We start from the raw sequence: 22,708 nt of genomic DNA on the forward strand, positions 1-22,708 counted from the left end.
CATAAGTATTAATTTTAACAAAATATATCATAATTAATTTATTTTTCATAATTTGATTTATATGGTACTACTTAAAATTAATTGAATAAAATAATTATCACATTTAGGAAACATAAATAAAAAAATATTCATATACTATAAATATTAATTATCATCAAATATATTATTAGTAATTTTGACTAATTTTTTCATAATATAATTTATATGATTACTAAATTAATTTATTGTACAATTAATATTATTTGAACCTATGTGAACGTCATTCAAACTTTTATAAATGTGACACAATTAAAGTTATTTATAGATTCATTCACATATATATTATTATATAATACACGATAAGATTATAGACAATCACATATTTTTAATATTATATCAATATTTCTCATAAAAAAAATTAAATAATTAATATAATATTCCTTAATTTATTATGATGATTATTTAGTGGTCCTCCCCACATTGTTTGGATGTCCCCCAAACTAGTGTTACCCATTGGCACACGACAACGCCACATAATCAAGCTGGTCCACTCTTACTTATTGTTACCCTACACGTGTCAGTTCCACAGACCATCAAAACACACTCCCCTGCACTACCCCGCACACAATCCCTCCTCCACACACAACCAGTACCACAAACTAACCAAACAATCAAATCATCCGAAGACGCAACCCATTTTTAATTTCGAAAAAACATCGCGTCAATCTGGACGGTTGAGATCGTCAACCCATCCAGAATCCAACGGCCAGCATGTGCTGTCGGATCCCCCTGTCTCTTTTCCCTTCTTCTGCTACCATTGGCACTCATCATCAAAACCAAACCAGAAGATTATCTTCTCCAACCCACATAACAAGTTCATGCACGCCAACGAAAGGGGCATTCAAAGTTTCGATTTTGACGTCGCGGCTCTCTCTGTTTCTCTCTCCACCATCTCCCAATGTCGGCGTTGGAGTATCTCTACCTCTCGCCCTTGACGTACACCAGAATTTACCTCAATTCACACCACCACTGGCGCAAGCCCTCCACCACGACGCCGTTTCGCGGCAACGCGTGCCGTTTCGTTCCCAATTCGGCGCCCGTTAGGGTTCCGGGGCTGTGGAGGGACCCATGGAGGTTCGATTGGAGGAGGGCGCACGGCGGCGCAGCCAGGGCGAGCGGCGGCGCGGGGCCGGAGGGGGATTCCGGCGAGAAGAGCGGGGAGGGTCAGGGGGTGGATAAGGGTTCGAGTGGGTCCGGTTCGAACCGGAGGAGGGAGAAGCAGGGGAAGGGGTGGTGGTGGTGGTGGTTGGGTTCGAAGAGTGGGAAGTGGCGGTGGCAACCCATTGTTCAGGCTCAAGAGGTTGGGGTGTTGTTGTTGCAGTTAGGGATTGTGGTTTTCGTGATGCGGTTGCTGAGGCCCGGGATTCCCTTACCTGGCTCCGAACCGAGGGCTGCGACGTCGTTTGTGAGTGTGCCTTATAGTGAGTTTTTGAGTAAGATTAATGGGGATCAGGTGCAGAAGGTGGAGGTTGATGGGGTCCACATCATGTTCAAGTTGAAGTCTGACGTGGATGCTTCTGAGGTTGCTTCTTATTCTTCTGCTTCGGAGTCTGAGTCGTTTGTTAAGAGTGTTGCTCCCACGAAGAAGATTGTTTACACCACCACTAGGCCCAGTGATATAAGGACTCCTTATGAGAAGATGATGGAGAATGAGGTGGAGTTTGGGTCCCCGGATAAGAGGTCTGGTGGATTCTTCAACTCTGCTCTGGTAAGTATTTGGAGTGTGGTTTCCACTTTCCACACTTTGGGTACTTGTGCCTGCATTTTGTTGAAGTTTTTATGTCAATACTCAATACAATTTGGTAGACTACAATGGTTAGATATGTTGTAGTGTTTTGTTGTGTTTATTTACAGTTACTGATGCTCATTTTTAAAGGATAAGTTATCTCTTGTGATTTAAGGTTTTTATGATGTGTTGATTTTAGATTAGCTTTATTCAAGACAAAACTTATCTTCAATTAGAATTAGAGTTTTACCTCGGTAATTGTGTAAATATATATTACCTAGGTTTGAATTAAATATAAATACATATTATCAAAGTGAAACTCCAATTCTGATCAGAGAACAACATTAATTGTACATATGATGTATACTGGACCTAAGTTGTGTTGTTTTATTCGATGTATTACAACTGTTATGTTGTGTTGTATATCTGTGCTTTCTACCACACAACTGAATTCACTTAAGATTGTGATGAGGTTGATGTTGGAAGGAAGCTGGTGGTTTGAAGTTTAATATATAAATTCTGATGTTTTAATTTGTTAAGAGCAAACTTTCTGAAACCTGAAGGAGGAATAAGGTTTATGGTTCTTTATCCAATTGCAATCATTCTATCAAATTACTGAAAAAAAATTATGTGAATGTTCAATGGCTGTAGCACACAAGCTGGACTAAGACTGTCTCAATCTTGCTTCTTATGTGCTGTGTTTTTGGCATGCCAACTTGTTATGTAGTAATTGTGATGAACTCTGGGTTTTATTTTATTTATTTTTCCTTCATTAAAAAGGTAAATGTGGAATTTGCAGTTCTGTGTTAGTTGTTTGTGACTGGTATAGTTGTTAAATTTATCAAGTTCTATAAATTATAATAAACACGGTTTATTTATAATTAGAAACTGTAGATCCTATACCATACTGCCATGGGAATTTGAAATGATAATATTCAAGAATTGGTTACTTCCGGTGATTAATAGAAGATACTCTTTATATTAGCTTAGCTTCATGAGGTAAATCTTACAGTAACAAAAAAAAAAAAAAGAAATCACATTTGTTAAATATGCCATGTTGTAGATTATTATTTGATTACTGGCACTATATATCATAATCATGTTACATGCTGCTGACTTCATTCTCAATTCTCATACTTGCAGATAGCCTTGTTTTATTGTGCTCTGCTTGCAGGGCTTCTCCATCGATTTCCTGTTAGTTTTTCTCAGGTGAGTTTTATTCCCTTCCCTTTCAATTTCTATTTTCTTTAGACCTTCTTATCCAACTTCTCATGCTTTCTACACCTTTAAAGCAGTGTTTTTTGAGACATTAAATGCTATGTGCAGCATACTGCTGGTCAGATTAGGAACCGCAAATCAGGAACTTCTGCTGGCACAAAGTCATCTGAACAAGGTGAAACAATCACTTTTGCTGACGTTGCTGGTGTTGATGAGGCTAAGGAGGAGCTAGAAGAGATTGTGGTATGCTGGACTTTCTTCAGCTCATATTCAGCCCTTACAACCTTTAGGGCATATACAACATACAAGGCTGCTTTCTATTCTACAATAGGCCTTTTATTTTCATTTTGATTTTTTTAGATATATACAAGTACTTTTTTATATGCTTGTGTTCACTTGCTAGGAATTTCTTCGAAATCCAGACAAATATATACGACTTGGAGCTCGTCCTCCCCGTGGTGTTCTCTTGGTGAGTCAAAGCCAGAGATTTCTGATAATTAATACACAATGACCTTATGATCCAAGGATGCAAGCACATGGTTGTCAGCTAGCAAACACCTTGTAGTTCAGGATATTTGCTTGGGGAAGGGATCAACTATGGGAAATGTCTTTTGGGAATATTTTTGGCTGAAATCCTACAAAGTTTTCTATTGTATTAAATGATCTATGATCTCTGCTTTCTCTTATTTTCATAAATATTACCTTGCAAAAAATGAGATCACTGATGTATTTGATTGAACTGGTGGTTCTAGGAATAAATCCTGGAATAATTTTCACTTACAACCAAGTTATTTTATCATATTGTTATTGTTTTAATTTGACATGTAGGTAGTTAATATCCAATGTTTTATCTTACAGGTGGGTCTTCCTGGAACAGGTAAGACTTTACTAGCAAAGGCTGTGGCAGGGGAAGCTGATGTGCCATTTATAAGCTGTTCTGCTAGTGAGTTTGTTGAGTTATATGTTGGTATGGGTGCTTCCCGTGTGAGAGATCTCTTTGCAAGGGCAAAGAAAGAAGCACCATCCATAATATTTATTGATGAGGTAAGAATATGTATTCTTTTATTTTATAACATGTTTAATTTAACATTTACTATTTGACCAATTGAAGTTTCCTTTGGTATGCAGATAGATGCTGTGGCTAAAAGTCGTGATGGTAAATTTCGTATTGTCAGCAATGATGAACGAGAACAAACCTTAAACCAACTGCTCACTGTTAGCATTTTTTCATATTCATTTTTTTCCTTGTAATTGCTTTTACATGGGGGAGGGGGGTTATGCCACAATGAGGCTAATGTCTAAAAACTTCATTGCAGGAGATGGATGGTTTTGACAGCAATTCTGCAGTAATTGTTCTTGGAGCAACTAATCGTGCAGATGTTTTAGATCCTGCACTCCGAAGACCAGGAAGATTTGATCGAGTAGTTATGGTCTGGATTCTCATTCAAATGCATTACCTCCTTTGGTTTTTATACTGATTTAAAAAAGACTTTGACTTTTCATATTCTTAGCAAAAATTGTTCATTTTCTATTTAGGTTGAAACTCCTGATAGGATTGGAAGAGAATCTATCCTAAAAGTTCATGTTTCCAAGAAAGAACTTCCTTTAGCTAAGGATGTGCACCTTGGGGACATTGCTTGTATGACCACGGGTTTCACTGGGTAATTATTCTATTTCCTCCTTTAAATATTGAGAAGACTGAAAATTTGATCTGACAAGTGGTACACATCATTGAAGAGCGGATCTTGCAAACCTAGTAAATGAGGCTGCTTTATTGGCGGGAAGACAAAACAAAATTGTTGTGGAGAAAATTGATTTCATTCAAGCTGTTGAAAGATCAATAGCCGTAAGTTACAATGTCTCTTGAAGTCTTGATGGATGCACATTTTCACTTTTCAGATACAGTCTGGCTGGATTTTGATATGTCAATCACAAAAGTTAAATTGAAAATTTTAGTTTTATAAAATTTGAGTATAGTTCACCTATTCTGGATAAAATGGACCAAGTTACTTGTTTCAGGGTATAGAAAAGAAGACTGCCAAGTTGAAAGGGAGTGAGAAGGCTGTAGTTGCACGGCATGAAGCTGGTCATGCTGTAGTAGGTACTGCAGTTGCAAATCTTCTTCCTGGACAGCCACGTGTTGAGGTAAACCATTAAAATGCTCTATTCATGGCCATTTATGCTATCACAAATATGCAGATGATGCTTGCACCTCATACTTGCCAACTTGAAAGTTTTGAATTGTCTCTCTATTCTATCGGTTCCTCTTATGATTTCTTTTTAATACTGGCTCTGATTATGAGATTCCCAGTTTAATAATGACTTGCGACACAAATTATTTAATTTCATTATATATATTTTATACACATACACACATTATTGTAGGATGTGGATTTTGGTTGTTGTTGTTGTTGTTTTATTAATTCATTTATCTTTTGTTTTATGGTTGAAAATTAAAGAAAACTAAAAATTTATTATCTGCAATATTCAGCCAATATAAAACAAAGGTTCTTTTCATATTTGTAAATACAATAGTGTTTTGTCATTTACAGGTGTGCCTACTGCCACTCTCACTAGTCCACTCACTGCTCTAACAATTTTTTCTTTTCTCAAAATACTTTGTTGAATACTTGTTCCATATTTCTTGTCTAACTGGTAGTTTTATATTAGTGCTAATTCCTTATTATTAACAATAATGATTAGTTAATATAAAAACCATTTTAATTTGTTAAACTCCTAATTACTCTCACTTATGTGATATTACTTCTCTGTTCATTGTTATTTTCTTTCCTTTACTATATTAAGACACTAAATTCATGTTCTCAATAATAAAACTGAAGAATAAAATATATTCATTCTTGAAGAATAAATTTAATTCTCTGCACAAAATTTCTGCAAAGGATATGATTACATACTTTTAATGTGTGATTCTATGAGTAGATAACTAGATAACAAAATTAAAATTGTATTACATTTGAAGTATTCATGAAGAAAAGTTGGAAAATATACTGGTTAGGTAATTGGATTTTTAGTTATCTAGACAAGGAAACTATTGAAAACACATGTTAAAATATATTTTATTTTGTAAGTCTTAACTACTAATTATACTTGCTAGTGAAATGGGCCCAACCTGCTCTTTGGAAAAATTTCTCTTTGTAAATTGTAGCCTGCTTGTGTACTTTGTTATGTTTCGTATTTGTTTATTGTTTAAGAAAATCTATAAATATATCCATGCCTTACTATCTTGTACATGTTATCAGAAACTAAGCATATTGCCTAGGACGGGAGGAGCTTTGGGCTTTACTTACACTCCTCCAACAACTGAGGACAGATACTTGCTTTTCATTGATGAGTTACGTGGCCGCTTGGTTACCCTACTTGGGGGGCGTGCTGCAGAAGAAGTTGTTTATTCTGGTCGAGTGTCAACAGGTGCACTTGATGACATACGGCGAGCAACTGATATGGCATACAAAGCTATAGCTGAATATGGTCTTAATCAAACAATTGGCCCTGTGTCAATTGCCACCCTTTCCAATGGTGGAATGGATGAGTCTGGGGGATCAGCTCCCTGGGGAAGGGATCAGGTCCTCTATTTCATTGACTTATTTTTTCTACCTATTCAATTTTTACTATATGCTGATTTTAATCTGAAAACAATAGGGACACCTTGTCGATCTTGTTCAAAGAGAGGTGAAAGCATTGCTGCAGTCTGCGCTGGAAGTATCACTTTCCATTGTGCGGGCTAATCCCACTGTTTTGGAGGGTCTTGGTGCTCATTTAGAAGGTAATTGTGCGTGCTGTATTTTATATTTGGTGATTGGTGGAGTGGTATGTGATGTTTGCCAAAAACTTAATGATGAATACATGCAATATTTTTAACCTAATTAAATGACCAATATAAATGTTTAGGATTAAGGCTTAAATATAGAATAGAAGCTCTTACATGTAGTATGTTCATACTTGTATACTGTTTTTATGCCACCAATTGAAATTTCGTGGGTGAATTAGATTGCAGATTTTGGTTTTGCAGTTCACAAAGGATGTTAATTCTTCACAGAAACGTTAGCAACACATTCTAATATATATATATTTTTTTTTTACACTATTATTGATTAATTATTTGGAACTCAAAATTGTGTGGTTCTCACATGGACTTCACTCGGGATTTTGTAATTCTTAATAAATTTTAAGCATTAGAAAAGAGTGTGTTGGAAGGACTGTGTTAGTGAGTGTTTTGGTAGCATTCCTCTAGACTTCAACATACAGTGTGTTTGGGTATGCGTTTTTGTAAACGTAACCATAGTTTTTTACTTTCCGATGCAAGAATTGAGAAGCAACAAAGTTGTTGCTTTGAGTTGAACGGACGTTTACAAGATTTAAACGCCAAATCAAACACACCTATAATATAAGACAATGATCATGAGAATAGATAAGTGAATTAGGATGTCGACTATGTATAGATACGGATGACTTTGAACAATTGTGTTTTTGCAAAGCCATGGTGTTCTAATAGTGTTTATTCTTCAGAAAAAGAGAAAGTAGAGGGTGAAGAGCTACAAAAATGGTTAAGATTGGTGGTTGCACCGACAGAGCTTGCAATCTTCATAGAAGGCAAGCAAGGGTCTCTCCTCCCATTGCAGACAGGTTCCTGAACAGTTGAGAGCTATCTATTTATGCCACCAATGTTGAGTGAACTTAAGGTATGATTTTTGACGTTGTTTGGCTAAAGTCAGTGCAGATATATCTCAAACAGAATGAGTTCATCCTTACAACCTTGTATATTCCTGTAAGGTGAATTTTGGCATCATTTTTAACACGTAGCCAGCCTGTTATTTAACTCATAATTCACTCATCTAAAGCCACAGGAAAAAAGAAAGATGAAGAAATACATAGTAATGCCTCGCACCAACTACATATATACTGGTCATTGAATTTATTGTATATTGACTATTATTTCAGTCATGATGTGGCTGTTTGCAAATGTAATTGGTACATAGTTGTATACATTAATGATTCTGTTAAATATACACGGGTCTGCTATATGTTTCACCAAAATATTTTATCCAAATTGTAAGTAACATGGCTCCCCATCAAAGCAACTGCAGTTGTATTGGAGCAACTTTCAAATTTGCTGTCAACCAAGTAATTTTTTTATGCGATGGATTATTATTCCACGTGGAAACTACCATGTTGGAACAGAGATAACTTACGGATATTCCCTCTATATTGTGTGAAAGAAAAAGGAGAGGGGGAATTGACCCAATATTTTGTTGACACCGCACCATTTGTCTTCTTTCAGAACTTAAGTAAACGGTTACAAGGTTGAATGCTTCTAGTTACTTGTCCAGGTGTGGATGATTGAAATGAATTTGTATTCATATTGCAGGATCTTGTGATATTCTGCAAGGAGAACAAAAATATCTAGTGTTCTATGAATGCAACTTTTTTGTACTTTTTTAGTATAAAAAGAGCAATATCATGCTAACCTGCTATGTGCATCTGGTGGACCATTGTCTCATGTGGCTGAGTTTCTTTGGAAAGTTACGATGTCATATTCATATCACTGTAATTCATTATTTAATAATTTCGTTCCATTGCCCAGAAACAGAGACAACACAGCAAGTAGAGAATTAGTGGTGTAGGGTTGACAGGTCCAGATCCGGGTGGCTAAAAGAAAATTATTCATAATCTTTTATTTGGTTTTTCTTGTTATTATGTTGTGGAATATGAAAATCAAAGGAAAATATATATATATTTTTCCTTCAACGTTTCTTGTTTGTTGTCTTGAAGGAAGTCTTGGAAGGGGTGAGTTTACCTTTAATGGTGTGTTTGAAAAGGGAAATTTAACAGGGTGATTCAATTTAAATGATAACATAAAAATTTGCATTAAAAATGTTTTTATTAATTAATAATGTTTTCCCTTTTATTTTACTTATTATATTGATGAAAAAGTCATCAGTTTTTTATAATTTTAAAATTATTTTTGAATTAATAAGTATTGCCCAACATTAAAATTACTTATAAGCTTTTTCTATAATATGCCGACTCAAGATTTGAATTAGCTAAAATAAGTGTCTAATCTCATCTCAAATAAGATTAAAACCAACAAAAGGGGTGAACATTCAACATTAAAAAAAAAGAAGGAAATCCAACATTCATTTATTTGGGGAATACTTAATTTTAATTTTTTTTTAACTAAAGTTATCGTTCAATTGATAAAAAAGACTAATTCCTTACCACGTGTATAGTACTAAAGTGAAAATTTCTTATTACAACGAAGTTTTATTTACACACGTGTGTAGAAATTGAACTCTTGATGATATATTTTTAAAAATTTAAGGATGTATTGAATTAAAATTTTATAAAAAAATTTAAGCACAAAAAGGCCTTAAGGATTTTAAAATATTTTATAAGAATTTAATAATTTTTAATTTTTTAAAATGATTTTATAAGAATATAATATTTTATGATTTTTTAAAAGACTTTTTAATTAAGATTTTGTTATATGAATTTTAATAGATTTGTATATAAAGAATATAAGATTTGAAATTATTTTATTAGGTTTTAAAGCACAAAATGAATTTTTAAAAAATAAAACACTTTCTTTACATGCAAAAATGACAAAGTTCGGATAAATAAAATAAAATAAAATGAATTCAAACTTTTTAATAACAGTTGATTCAAATTTCATATCCTCTTAGGTAATATTTATATAATATATATGATTTTTTTATATATTTATATTTTCTCATTCAACTATTAAATTTTAATAATATGCTAAACTTTATGATATTTATTAATTGATAGATTTGTCAAAATATAATTTTAATATAAGTTTAAAATTTTGATATTTTGATATTAAATTTTATTGAATATGAGCATCTGTTAAATTTTAATAATTAAATTTTTTTAACAATATATAATATTTAATTATTCAAAAATAATTTTAAATATTTAATAATTAAAAATAAATATTGATAAATTATATATCAATATCGATAGATAAAAATGTAACAAAAAAATATTAATAGATAAAAAAGATAGAAGAAAAAATAAATAAGATAGATAAATAAAAAGAGAGAGAGAGATAAAGTAAGATAGAGAAGACATAAGAAAAAAAAGATAAAAAAGAAAGAAAAAAAAAGATAGAGAAGACATAACATTGGTGAGACAAAAAAGATGAGTTAGAGAAGAAATAGAGAGAAAAGAAGGTGATATAGAGAGAGCTAGGAAAAAGTGAGAAACAAAATTGACAAAGAAGAAAAAAAAAAGGATAAATAAATGAGATTAAAAGTCATGCAAAATCTAAATAATTTTTGTAAGATTGTTGGATAAGTAAATTTTACTAAAAAAATCTCACAAAATCCATCCATCAAAATAATTCATTGAAATCTCCATGTTTTTAAATACTAACAAATTTTTTAAGTAAAAAAATCTCAATAAAATACAATTAGATTTTGATATATTTCTAAAAAAAATACTTATTGTCTAATTGGTTGCTGCCAACTTTTGATATATTCTTAAAAAATTCTAACCGTCTAAATCACATAACTTTTTATATTAAAAAAAATCTTAATTAAATATTACTAGACTTTTTTATGATAAAAATGTCTTTTAAAATATTTATAAATCCTAATTCAATACACTTTCCTTAATTATCTAGCAGTTATGTTGAATATTTTTTTTGACTCGTGTTGAATAATTTTAAATGTTTAAATTAATTCAATTTTTTTTAATGAAATTTAAATTAATGAATTATTTAAAATTAATAATTTAAATTCTAATTTTAAATATAATATAAGTAATGACACCAAAAAAATAATATAAGTATAATAAATTAATCCAAATAACTTATTTAATAAATTGACATTTAAAATTATATTTGAGTGAATCTAAAAATATATTTGATAATAAAGTTATAATTACTTAAGATATTGAGATCTTTTTTAAATAGTTAACTTCTCTTAATAAATATATATTTTTATAGAGTTGAGAATTGTAACATCCCAAATTTTATTCAATGAAAAGAAATATTTTTTTTTTATGTGAATAAGTATTTTATTTATGTATTTTACTATTTACGTATACGTATTTTACTATTTATGTATACATATTTTTACTATTTATGTATACGTATTTTACTATTTACGAATACGTATGTATGAATAGTATTTTACTATGCAATTGCACAGTGAAGGGGCGGCTGAAACGTGGGCTGCGGATTCTTTCCGTTTCAAAATTTTAATTAATTTGAATATAATAATGAATAGTGCATAGTGCATAGTAATTTATAATATTATTTTAATGAATAGTGCATAGTGCATAGTAACTTCAAAAATTCTATAAATAGGGGCCTAAGGTTTTGAAAATTCAGAATTCTAGAGAGAAGGAAATTCTGGAGAAATAGAGAGAGAAAGTAAGAGAGAGAGAAGGAGAAAGAAAAGGAGGTTCTGCTCTAGTGCCTTGTTTAAGGAGAAAGAGGAAGAGATTCTGCCCTAATTCCGATTCCTTTTAAAGAAAGAAGAGAGGAGATTCTGCCCAAATTTCTGTAAACCCAGGTAAGGGGGGAGTGGGAAACCTCGCTTGGGGGTGTGGGAATAATTGTTAAATAGTTTGTTTGTTGGATTGGCTCCCGATCCCTTACCTGTTGTTTATTTCTTTGAATATGTATTATTGATGTGTTTTGTTTTATATCTTATTTACATATTAGAATCTGTTATTTGAATGGAAGGCTAAGCCTCCTAAGTATTTATAAATTTGTAATCTGTTATTTAAATGGAAGGCTGAGCCTCCTTATTATCTTATATTACCTTTTAAGCTTCCTACTTTACTTAAAAGATCTTAATATATTATTATTGAAAAATATGATACCTAAGCAACCTCTGGACTGTTGGATTGTTGGACTGTTGGACTGTTTGGACTATTGGACTGTTTGGACTGTTGGACTATTGGACTATTAAATTGGATTATTGAAATAATTCTTAATTATGAAATATGAATATGATATGTGTAACATGCTAAAGGTTGAGTCTGTGAATGTATGACATGCATCATATGCACATATTACTCCAGGTGTGCCGCTGAGGCCGCATACCCACGACTAACAAGGTGTACCTTTGAGTCACCCACGATATGCTAACGAGGTGTATGAACACCAGTGATAGGTGTGCCTTCGGGACACCAGTGATGTAACATGCTAACGAGGTGTATGAACACCAGTGATAGGTGTACCTTTGGGTCACCAGTGATAAATTCTGAAACTTCTGTATGGCGCCACATGCATACATTAGTGAGTCAAGTCAAGAAAATCATTATACATAAGCATATATGTGAGATTGATTATATATGTGAATTATATTGTGTGTGTGTGTGCTATTTAACTTTTATTTCTATATCTGCAAATGAGTGAGAAGTTTCTCACTCCCTTGTCATTTTTGTGTATATTTAAATTATGATGCAGATAATTAGCATGAGGCTGAGGATGTTGGTGGTGAAGCTTAGGCTTCTGTTTGGGTTTCGCTCTGATAAGATGTGACATCGGGATTAGCTAGACTTATTGTTAAATTATTATTATTTTTCTTTTGTAATTTTTATGTTATTTATGTTGAAAGTGTGTATTTTTGTCATATTATAATTTTACTAAAAGATTATAAGTTAATTCCTAACTAGGAGGCTCTGCCACCTTTACTGGGATTAATCTATAATAATTATTTTATTATTTCTTGACAATTTGATACTTATAGTTGAAAATTATGAATGTGCATCTTTTACCCAATGATACTTGAGATAATTATTTTATATTAGACTAAGAAAGAATTTATATATAGATGGTTTATATCTATTGTAATTATGTTGGGGTAGAGGGTGTCACATTTAGTGGTATCAGAGCAAGTTGATTTTATCAACCATGTGTGTTATGTGCTTATCATGACTCTGTTGTGTACTCTGACTATGTCTTGTTTGTTGTGTACTATGATGATGATGTTCGTCTTGTGTTGATATTGTTGAGTTTGAGATTGTTAAGTTAGTTTGTAATCAGAGGAATGATAATCATGATAGTGTTAGCCAACTCGAATTATTAGAACCTTGGATGGGAGGTGATATATTGAGTGTACTAAGAGTTTATGATTGGTGAAGTTTCTGACATCTATAGTTATAGCAGGTTGAATCTAAAGGTGGTTGTCTCTTTGGTGAGAGATCGAAATGATGTTAATTCCCTTAAGTGTTATTATTGGTATGTTAATTATTTATGGTTTAGGTAGCATGTGAGTTGTTTTGATTGAGAAAAGTAAGGAGAGACTTGAATGAGAAATTAAGTAGTGAATTTGGAAAAAGTTGAGGTATTTTGTGGCATTAGATATATTGATACATTATTGCTATTTGGTGTCGAAAATATTTTCATTATAGTTTGTTATGATAGTATGAGTATTATATCGACAAAATTTATATTTTGAGGTCTTTATGAAGAATATGGCTTTAGATATTATCTTTTCAATAGAACTAGGATAAGATGAAACAAAAATCTAGAACTTCAAGTTATGACTGCCTTGGTGATTAGAAATTTAGTAAGCACTGAATTTATTAGTGGTGATATTTGAATCTTTAGCTAAAGAGATGATCTCTTGGAAATTTTATGTCTTCATAAAGAGTTGTAGCTTATTCACTTAACTTTCGTTTGAGATAAGTTTGAAATCACTTGGATGAATACAACTCTGTGTGTCAGGCAGATATATGCTATCATGATATTTTGAGTTGTTAGGCATAAAAATAGATTTAAACTAGATTGTCTAAGTATGAATTTGGATTGTATGAGGTGAGTATTTTAGACCATGAAATTTCTTGCGGAGGAAGATCTACTTAAGTTATGCTTAAGTGAGAGATACTTGAGTCAATTAGTAAAATCAGGAGTCTTGTTTGATAGTTTATATGAAAATTCAGTGAGTAATTTTTTTTTTAACAACTGTTCATGGTTTAAACTGCTCTCACTATAAAAATTGCTTTTGCCTTCGTTTCTTTGGTTATTAAGATGTTTCAGTTCACTAGGTTGTTTCTTGCCTACCCTTGGAATCAACCGTAAGGATAATCTATATCAGGAATTCTTGAACCTTTGTATATTTTTAACTACCCAAATCATTTCGTTGCTTACTTCTTTGAATTACTTACTATTACCTTTGACTGAATTGACTAGAAAGGAGTTACATTAGTATGGGATAACAATTGAGGAAATAGTTTTCAAACTCTTAAGGAAAGATTGACTAGTGTTAATATTACTAGATTTTAGTAAGATTATTGTGATATATAAATATGTCTCTGAAAATAGGTTTAGGAAGAATATTGTGGCAAGAAGAAAAGATAGTAGCTTATGTTTCTAAGAAATTGAAAATTCATGAGAGAAATTACCTTACCCATAACCTTGTTAGCGACTTTGTCATTTATATTAAGATTTGGAGACACTAACTATATGATTCTATGGTTGAGGTATTTAGTGATCATAAGAATCTTAAATATATTTTGACCAAAGGGGTTGAATACGAGATAAAAAGAAATAGTTGAAATTTCTTAAGGAGTAAAATTTTGATCTTATTATTTGGTTAAAGCCATTGTGGTGATTGATGTTTTGAGGAAATCTTTATCTTTCATTATGATTAGAGAGATGAATCTTTTTGGCTTAAATTAGAAATTTAAGTTTGGATTATAAGGTTACTTCTAGTATTGTGAGATTAAGTATGAATAGCGAATGGATTGTTGAAGAAAATTATAGGAGCATAATTAGTTGATTTATTTTGGTAACAAGTTATAAGGCTATAGGTTAAGGTGATGGATATGATTATGACTTGGGTGAAGATGAAATGGTGAAACTAGAGAACTGATATGGATACCGAGTGTACATTATGCTTAGGTACCTGATCTTTAGAATTGATCATAGAAGAGTTTGAATTGGTTGTAGATAGAGTAGTAAAATTAGTGATCTGATATGTGTATCTAATGCTTAGGTGTTGATGTTGTGGCAAATATCTGGATTACAATGATAACCAAATTATTATTTTGATGATTTAAGGATTGAATTTGATTGCAGAATTTAGAAACTTATGCTTGATGTGTAAGATTACCCTAGTAGCATTGAATTATTTATGTTGGAAGTAACTATCAGATTAATAGATGAGATTAGAGGAACTAGGAGTTAGATCCTTTATTAGTGACCCAAATAAGCAAGAGATTAGAAAGGACACAGTTGGATGTTTAGTTATAAAACTTGAAAGGACATAAGAGTACTCTTAACATTTATTTAGGAGTTACTAAAATGTATCAGAGTGGCGCAAGGGAAGCGTGATGGTCTAATATGGAAAGAGAAGTAGAGAACTTGAATCAAGATATGGAGAGTGAGTTTAAATTTGGAGTGGATGGAGTTTTGAGATTTAAGGATAAGTTGTGCATTCCTAGTGTGCTAGAATTTAATAAAGCAATCCTAGAAGAAAGTCATAAGAGTATCTTTAGTATTCATTCAGAAACTACTAAGGTGTACCAAAATCTTAAGAAGATATTTTGTGACCTAAGATGAAGAGAGGAGTAAGAGAGCAATTGTATATTTATGGTTAGCATACTAGAAGTTTTTAAGAATCTTGTAGCACTTAGATGCTCCATTTTGGAAGTAAGATGGTGAATAGATAGACCCTAGTGGAAGATTTGTCTAAGACGCTTAAGAAATTGATTTTGTTTGTGTTTAAGTGGATAAATTCGTCAAGATCTTTCCCTAAGCAAATCCTTTGAGGAAATTGATAAAAGTTGTACATCAACAAGGTAGTGATGTTGCATAAGAATTAGAAGTAAGAATGCAAAGAGTTTACCATTGCAAAAATTTCGGGGACGAAATTTCTAAAAGGAGGGGAGAATTGTAACATCCCAAATTTTATTCAATGAAAAGAAATATTTTTTTTTATGTGAATAAGTATTTTATTTATGTATTTTACTATTTACGTATACGTATTTTACTATTTATGTATACATATTTTTACTATTTATGTATACGTATTTTACTATTTACGAATACGTATGTATGAATAGTATTTTACTATGCAATTGCACAGTGAAGGGGCGGCTGAAACGTGGGCTGCGGATTCTTTCCGTTTCAAAATTTTAATTAATTTGAATATAATAATGAATAGTGCATAGTGCATAGTAATTTATAATATTATTTTAATGAATAGTGCATAGTGCATAGTAACTTCAAAAATTCTATAAATAGGGGCCTAAGGTTTTGAAAATTCAGAATTCTAGAGAGAAGGAAATTCTGGAGAAATAGAGAGAGAAAGTAAGAGAGAGAGAAGGAGAAAGAAAAGGAGGTTCTGCTCTAGTGCCTTGTTTAAGGAGAAAGAGGAAGAGATTCTGCCCTAATTCCGATTCCTTTTAAAGAAAGAAGAGAGGAGATTCTGCCCAAATTTCTGTAAACCCAGGTAAGGGGGGAGTGGGAAACCTCGCTTGGGGGTGTGGGAATAATTGTTAAATAGTTTGTTTGTTGGATTGGCTCCCGATCCCTTACCTGTTGTTTATTTCTTTGAATATGTATTATTGATGTGTTTTGTTTTATATCTTATTTACATATTAGAATCTGTTATTTGAATGGAAGGCTAAGCCTCCTAAGTATTTATAAATTTGTAATCTGTTATTTAAATGGAAGGCTGAGCCTCCTTATTATCTTATATTACCTTTTAAGCTTCCTACTTTACTTAAAAGATCTTAATATATTATTATTGAAAAATATGATACCTAAGCAACCTCTGGACTGTTGGATTGTTGGACTGTTGGACTGTTTGGACTATTGGACTGTTTGGACTGTTGGACTATTGGACTATTAAATTGGATTATTGAAATAATTCTTAATTATGAAATATGAATATGATATGTGTAACATGCTAAAGGTTGAGTCTGTGAATGTATGACATGCATCATATGCACATATTACTCCAGGTGTGCCGCTGAGGCCGCATACCCACGACTAACAAGGTGTACCTTTGAGTCACCCACGATATGCTAACGAGGTGTATGAACATCAGTGATAGGTGTGCCTTCGGGACACCAGTGATGTAACATGCTAACGAGGTGTATGAACACCAGTGATAGGTGTACCTTTGGGTCACCAGTGATAAATTCTGAAACTTCTGTATGGCGCCACATGCATACATTAGTGAGTCAAGTCAAGAAAATCATTATACATAAGCATATATGTGAGATTGATTATATATGTGAATTATATTGTGTGTGTGTGTGCTATTTAACTTTTATTTCTATATCTGCAACTGAGTGAGAAGTTTCTCACTCCCTTGTCATTTTTGTGTATATTTAAATTATGATGCAGATAATTAGCATGAGGCTGAGGATGTTGGTGGTGAAGCTTAGGCTTCTGTTTGGGTTTCGCTCTGATAAGATGTGACATCGGGATTAGCTAGACTTATTGTTAAATTATTATTATTTTTCTTTTGTAATTTTTATGTTATTTATGTTGAAAGTGTGTATTTTTGTCATATTATAATTTTACTAAAAGATTATAAGTTAATTCCTAACTAGGAGGCTCTGCCACCTTTACTGGGATTAATCTATAATAATTATTTTATTATTTCTTGACAATTTGATACTTATAGTTGAAAATTATGAATGTGCATCTTTTACCCAATGATACTTGAGATAATTATTTTATATTAGACTAAGAAAGAATTTATATATAGATGGTTTATATCTATTGTAATTATGTTGGGGTAGAGGGTGTCACAAGAATTAAATACCTAACTATACATTTTAGAAGTAAAATTATTTATCAATTACCATCTTTTCCTTTATCAATATGAGAAGGCAATTATGATTATTTAAATTCAAAATATTGCTAAAAATATTGTAATATTTTGATTCACTAAAATAGATTATATTATCTTTACAAATTATTACATTTGTATATAATCTTTTAAAATTTATAAGAGATTTTTTTTATGGCAAAATAATTTTTCAAAATTCTAATCTAATAAACATCCTATATTATAATCTAATGAATTATAACAAAATAATAAATAGATTACTAAATATCTATAAAATTAAATAAATGAATTGAATTTGATTCATTGTTTATTTTTATTATCATAGATGAATTTATTTATAGATAAATTAAATGAATGATGAATAAATAAATTTATTTATTATCTAATATGTGACTAATAACTTTTCTATATTTTGAACAAAAACAAGCTTTCTAATTTTCTAAAAAAGAAGAAATTACTTAAAAGAAGTCTTATATTTTTGAAGATTATCTCATACATCCATAATTTATTTTGTTATAACTACCAAGATATATATATATATTTTCCATCCAGGATCTTATCTTAGTTGCATATCTTGGGCCATACCCTAGTTCATCAAAACCCAGAACCCGCTAAACTATAAATAAGCCTCGCACAAGGCACAACACTATTGTATGATTCACAACTCAGAAAGTCAGAAACTCTTCTTGTATTCTCTTTGATCATTCTTACGAATTTTTACCAACCCCGAAGTTTTTCTCGCGAGGTTTTCACTACTCAGGTTTGCTTCTTACACGCGAAAATCTAAGTAATTATCCTTTTAGGGTTTATCATGGGTGATCTGCGAGAGTATACGTTCTCTCCGATTTCTTTGATCTCGTTGAAGCTTTACCCGCTTCCTTGGTGGAAATATAGAGTTTCAGTACTAGGGTTCCTTTTATTTTATTTATTAGTGATTTCTAACGGATCGGTGGTGCCGTAATTTGGGGGTTTGGGGGTATTCTCGATCGACGTTGCTGAATAAGGTTAAGTTATTGCTCTTTGGTCCAATTCTGTCATGGGTTTTGATCTGGATGCACTTGATCCTCCTCGATCGACTCGATCTGATGTAGTTTTGTTTTGTGTTCATCACTTGCTGTACAATTATTTATTTTGGTATTGGGAAATTTGGGACCGAAGAAGTTATTTGGGGAGTGGATCTGGATGTACTTGATCTTACTCGATCAACTTATTCTGATGTACCAATATAAATAATTCTGATGCACTTGCTGTACAATTGTTTATTTTGGTATTGGAAAATTTGGGACCGAAGAGGTTATGGGTTTATGATGGGGAGTGGATTCTACGGCTTGTATTTTACTGTTGATATAATGAAAGAAAGCATGAGCTATGGAGGAATTTACTGAGAGGAACGGCACCTGATTTGGGATGCTATTGTAATGTTTTTTTTAGAGTATCATGGATGTAAAATTTGCGAGAAGGAATGAACGAATTGGTGGGACAACATGTGTCTATTGGCTAGCTGGGAGATGCAACAGAAATCCTTGCAGGTTCTTGCACAGTGGAACACCCTCACTTCATACTACCTATCATAATTCCAATACTGCTCATAGATATGGAAAAAGGACTCATTCCTCATCTGAGAACACCCCCAGATATGACAAAAAGTCAGTGTTGGTTAGAAAAAGTGAAGACAGAGATGGAACGAGTGTTGCTAAGGCTTCCAAGAAACCATCACCATCATCAACTGTATGTAAATACTGGATAAACAACAATTGTGTCCATGGTGAAAAGTGTCAGAATGTGCATTCATGGTTTTGTGGTGATGGGTTTTCCATATTGGCAAAGCTTCAACAGCACAAAAAGGTACTTATCACTTAAACCACCATGTAGTGTTATAAAATTCTTTGGTAATATATTTTTAGTACAATAATTAGATCGAAATTGATATGTTTCTTAATTATCTTTTGACTGTGTTTTATTAATTAGTAATTAGAACTAGAGTTTTACAATGCAACCATGCACTATTTAATTTGGTAGCAATCAATAGCCCTCATAATCGAGTGTAACCCAGCGTGCTTTTTGAAAATTTCTCTTCCTGAGTTTTGTAGGAAATGCTAGAATTTGAGGCTCTGTTTCATGTTAATATTTTTGGAGCAAGGTTATTGAATTGGGATTCGAATTGTGAATTGCCGAGCTAATTTCTGAATCGTGAATCATGATTTGCATCGAATAGATATGAGTTTGTGAAACCTTTATTATAGGAGAATGGAAACGGGGCAAGTAAATAGCTAAATAGAGTATATACCTTAAATGAATAAAAAAAGAGTATATGCGTTGAATGTGTTTGTGACAAATTGAGTAATGGAATAATCAAATAGGATGAGTTCAAAAGTGTTATTTCAATTTCTTTTTATTTAACAGTTTAAGCTTATATGACTTTTCAATTCTTTTAATGAAAATTGTTGAAAGAAAGGTCAAAAAAGAAAAAAATAATGATTTGTTGAATCGGATTAATGATGCAAAATTGTATAGATCATTCATATAATATAAAATACAAAGTCATTTTAGATTATTCTTATGATATGTATTGCTAGGTTGTTGAATTCGAGTTGTATTGAATCGTGAATTGTAAGATTTTGATAACTATGCTTTGGAGTAATGAAATTAAAGCTTTTGACAACAGGTTATCACTGGCATTGTGCTTCCTGTTGGATCCGACAAACTTTATTCTGGCTGTACTGATGGGACAGTTTGTATATGGGACTGCCATACTGGTCAGTGTGTTAGAGTCATAAATCTTGGTGCTGAAGTCACATCTTTAATCAATGAGGGGCCATGGATTTTTGTTGGTTTAAAAAATGCTGTCAAGGTAAGCTCTTTTCTGTCCTTGTTTTGTTTTGTAGTGATGATAACGCCTTAATTATAGATTAGTACATGCAAACTGATTACATGTCTGTATTGTTGTGAAGGCTTGGAATATTCAGAACATTACGGAGTTTACTCTCAATGGACCTAAAGGAAGAGTCCTTGCCATGACTGTTGGCAATGATACACTTTTTGCTGGAGCCGAGGTAACTAGTCATACTATAGTTTATCGATATCTAATTCAGAATCTTCAACCTGTTTTATCTGTATTTAATTGGAAAGTTTTGTTTTTTCATCAGATCCAGAACACTTTTTAAACATTTTTTCTGTCGTCAATTAATATATGATGTATCATCTGATTATTTAAAATTTCAGGATGGTGCCATTGCTGCCTGGAGAGGAAGCTCTGAAGCTAAGTCTCCTTTTGAACTGGTTGCTTCACTAACTGGTCACACTAAAGCAGTGGTTTGCCTGACTGTTGGAGGAGGCAAGAGGCTGTACTCAGGGTCCATGGACCACAGCATAAAGGTATTTCTGTTGTCCAGTCAATATGGATATTCTATTTTCCTTTATTAACAAGTGAAATTTTTTCTAAAAAGAAGACATGTAATTTTCCTGAACTGCACTGGACAAATCTTTAATCATCTGATTATCAGATCTTGTTATCTTATTTTCTTCAGGCCTGGGACATGGACACATTACAGTGTACAATGACACTCAATGAGCATACTGATGTAGTCACATCCCTTATTTGTTGGGACCAATTTTTGTTATCAAGTTCATCTGACTGCACAACTAAGGTCTGGGCTGCTTTTGAAGAGGGAACATTGAAAGTGACATATACACACAAAGAGGAAGATGTAAGTTATTTAACCACTATAACATCTGTGCATAAATAAGAAATTGATTTTATGTCAAAATATCATTTGGTTGTATTTTACTTTGTAGAAACCAAACTGCTATTTCTTGTAATGCTCATGAAGGAGTCAGTTGATTCGCTAAATTGATATTAATTTATTATTTTTATTACAGGGTGTTGTTTCGCTTTTTGGGATGGCTGATGCAGAAGGCAAGCCAATATTGTGTTGCTCATGCAGAGACAGTTCAGTTCGGTTGTATGAATTGCCATCGTAAGTAAACTTGAATTTCCTGTTATGTAACATGCATTGTAACATTACATTTTTCCCAATTGTTACATCCCCTGATTATGTGTATTTTTACAGATTTTTAGAGAGGGGTCGTTTATTTGGTAAGAAAGAGGTTGCATCAATTGAGTTAGGTCCTGGTGGGCTCTTCTTCACCGGAGATGGGACTGGCTTGCTGACGGTGTGGAAATGGTTGGAGCAACCCAACGTGGCATCCTCTTGAGTTGTGTTCCTATTCTCATGATTCATGAACTTCCCGGATATGATTTATGTTACGCATTGCCTCCTCTTGAGGCACGTGGGACAATAGTGAACTTATTTCTCTTAAGCTTTGTAAAATAGAAATTTATATCACATGAAAAATTCCAATTCAGTTTTTCTCATTCTTCTCTACTTTGTTCATTCTTGTTACCAAATGTAATCAATCGTCTTGTACCTTCATAAATATACAGATAAATTTTTATGTTGAATTATATCGTTCTTACAAAAATTGGGGAAAATAGCAAGAAAATTTGAGAATGCACATGGCTCCTAATCCTAATTCGTATTATTGCATATTTCTTTTAATTTTTAAAATATGATTTTCACTAAGTTTATAATTATTTAACAACAGTGTAAAAAGATCTTTACACTATTAGCATATAGACTATTTTTCTCTTGTAAATGTCAAGTCATGAGATAGATTATTTTATATTAATATATTCATACATGTATGTCATTTTATCAATTAACCGTTTGTCATTGTTAGTTAATTGTTGATATGCGTGTTCATTATTGAGAATTGATGAGATTACTTTTCATTTGAATCGATGATATTGCGTGATAATGATGATATACGACAGGGAGAGTAATGATCAAAAATTTAAAATTGCATTTCACATTTTTAACTTTTAATTTTTCTTTAAATATTTTTTTCTTTAAAATAAGCT

General features: G+C 32.2%; 2 protein-coding genes across 4 annotated transcripts; both read left to right on the forward strand.

Moving 5' to 3' along the window:
- Positions 1-787: 787 nt before the first annotated feature.
- On the forward strand, positions 788-8,772 carry LOC109816276 (ATP-dependent zinc metalloprotease FTSH 9, chloroplastic). 2 transcript variants are annotated; one of them, XM_020381213.3, is made up of 14 exons: positions 788-1,747; positions 2,909-2,974; positions 3,092-3,226; positions 3,387-3,452; positions 3,842-4,027; positions 4,112-4,198; positions 4,300-4,413; positions 4,520-4,644; positions 4,721-4,829; positions 5,003-5,128; positions 6,244-6,567; positions 6,644-6,767; positions 7,511-7,683; positions 8,370-8,772. In XM_020381213.3, exons 1-13 carry the CDS (start codon positions 938-940, stop codon positions 7,633-7,635), a joined length of 2,397 nt encoding a protein of 798 aa, XP_020236802.1. In that variant the 5' UTR covers positions 788-937; the 3' UTR covers positions 7,636-7,683; positions 8,370-8,772. The 2 variants fall into 2 exon arrangements, with proteins under 2 accessions (XP_020236802.1, XP_082919275.1); XM_083063149.1 differs by lacking the exon at positions 8,370-8,772 and having other exon boundaries at positions 789-1,747; positions 7,511-8,038.
- A 9,583-nt stretch (positions 8,773-18,355) lies between these two features.
- LOC109795394 (zinc finger CCCH domain-containing protein 17) lies at positions 18,356-22,252 on the forward strand. Of its 2 annotated transcripts, XM_083063640.1 has the most exons (8): positions 18,356-18,547; positions 19,219-19,632; positions 20,453-20,638; positions 20,739-20,840; positions 21,010-21,162; positions 21,291-21,494; positions 21,667-21,764; positions 21,858-22,252. In XM_083063640.1, exons 2-8 carry the CDS (start codon positions 19,225-19,227, stop codon positions 22,000-22,002), a joined length of 1,296 nt encoding a protein of 431 aa, XP_082919766.1. In that variant the 5' UTR covers positions 18,356-18,547; positions 19,219-19,224; the 3' UTR covers positions 22,003-22,252. The 2 variants fall into 2 exon arrangements, with proteins under 2 accessions (XP_082919766.1, XP_082919767.1); XM_083063641.1 differs by having other exon boundaries at positions 18,359-19,632; positions 21,315-21,494.
- Positions 22,253-22,708: the final 456 nt, after the last annotated feature.

This window comes from Cajanus cajan, chromosome 9, assembly GCF_000230855.2.
Source record: "Cajanus cajan strain Asha chromosome 9, NIPB_CcT2T_4, whole genome shotgun sequence".
Taxonomy (NCBI): domain Eukaryota; kingdom Viridiplantae; phylum Streptophyta; class Magnoliopsida; order Fabales; family Fabaceae; genus Cajanus; species Cajanus cajan.

Excerpts from the sequence above, each read along its gene's own strand:
- LOC109795394 (XM_083063640.1), top strand. The coding sequence starts at position 19,225 with ATGGATGTAAAATTTGCGAGAAGGAATGAACGAATTGGTGGGACAACA. Across the intron at positions 20,841-21,009 it reads CACTTTTTGCTGGAGCCGAG|GATGGTGCCATTGCTGCCTG; the intron begins GTAACTAGTCAT and ends TTAAAATTTCAG. Across the intron at positions 21,163-21,290 it reads CCATGGACCACAGCATAAAG|ATCTTGTTATCTTATTTTCT; the intron begins GTATTTCTGTTG and ends TCTGATTATCAG.
- LOC109816276 (XM_020381213.3), top strand. The coding sequence starts at position 938 with ATGTCGGCGTTGGAGTATCTCTACCTCTCGCCCTTGACGTACACCAGA. Across the intron at positions 5,129-6,243 it reads CTGGACAGCCACGTGTTGAG|AAACTAAGCATATTGCCTAG; the intron begins GTAAACCATTAA and ends ACATGTTATCAG. Across the intron at positions 6,568-6,643 it reads CTCCCTGGGGAAGGGATCAG|GGACACCTTGTCGATCTTGT; the intron begins GTCCTCTATTTC and ends TGAAAACAATAG.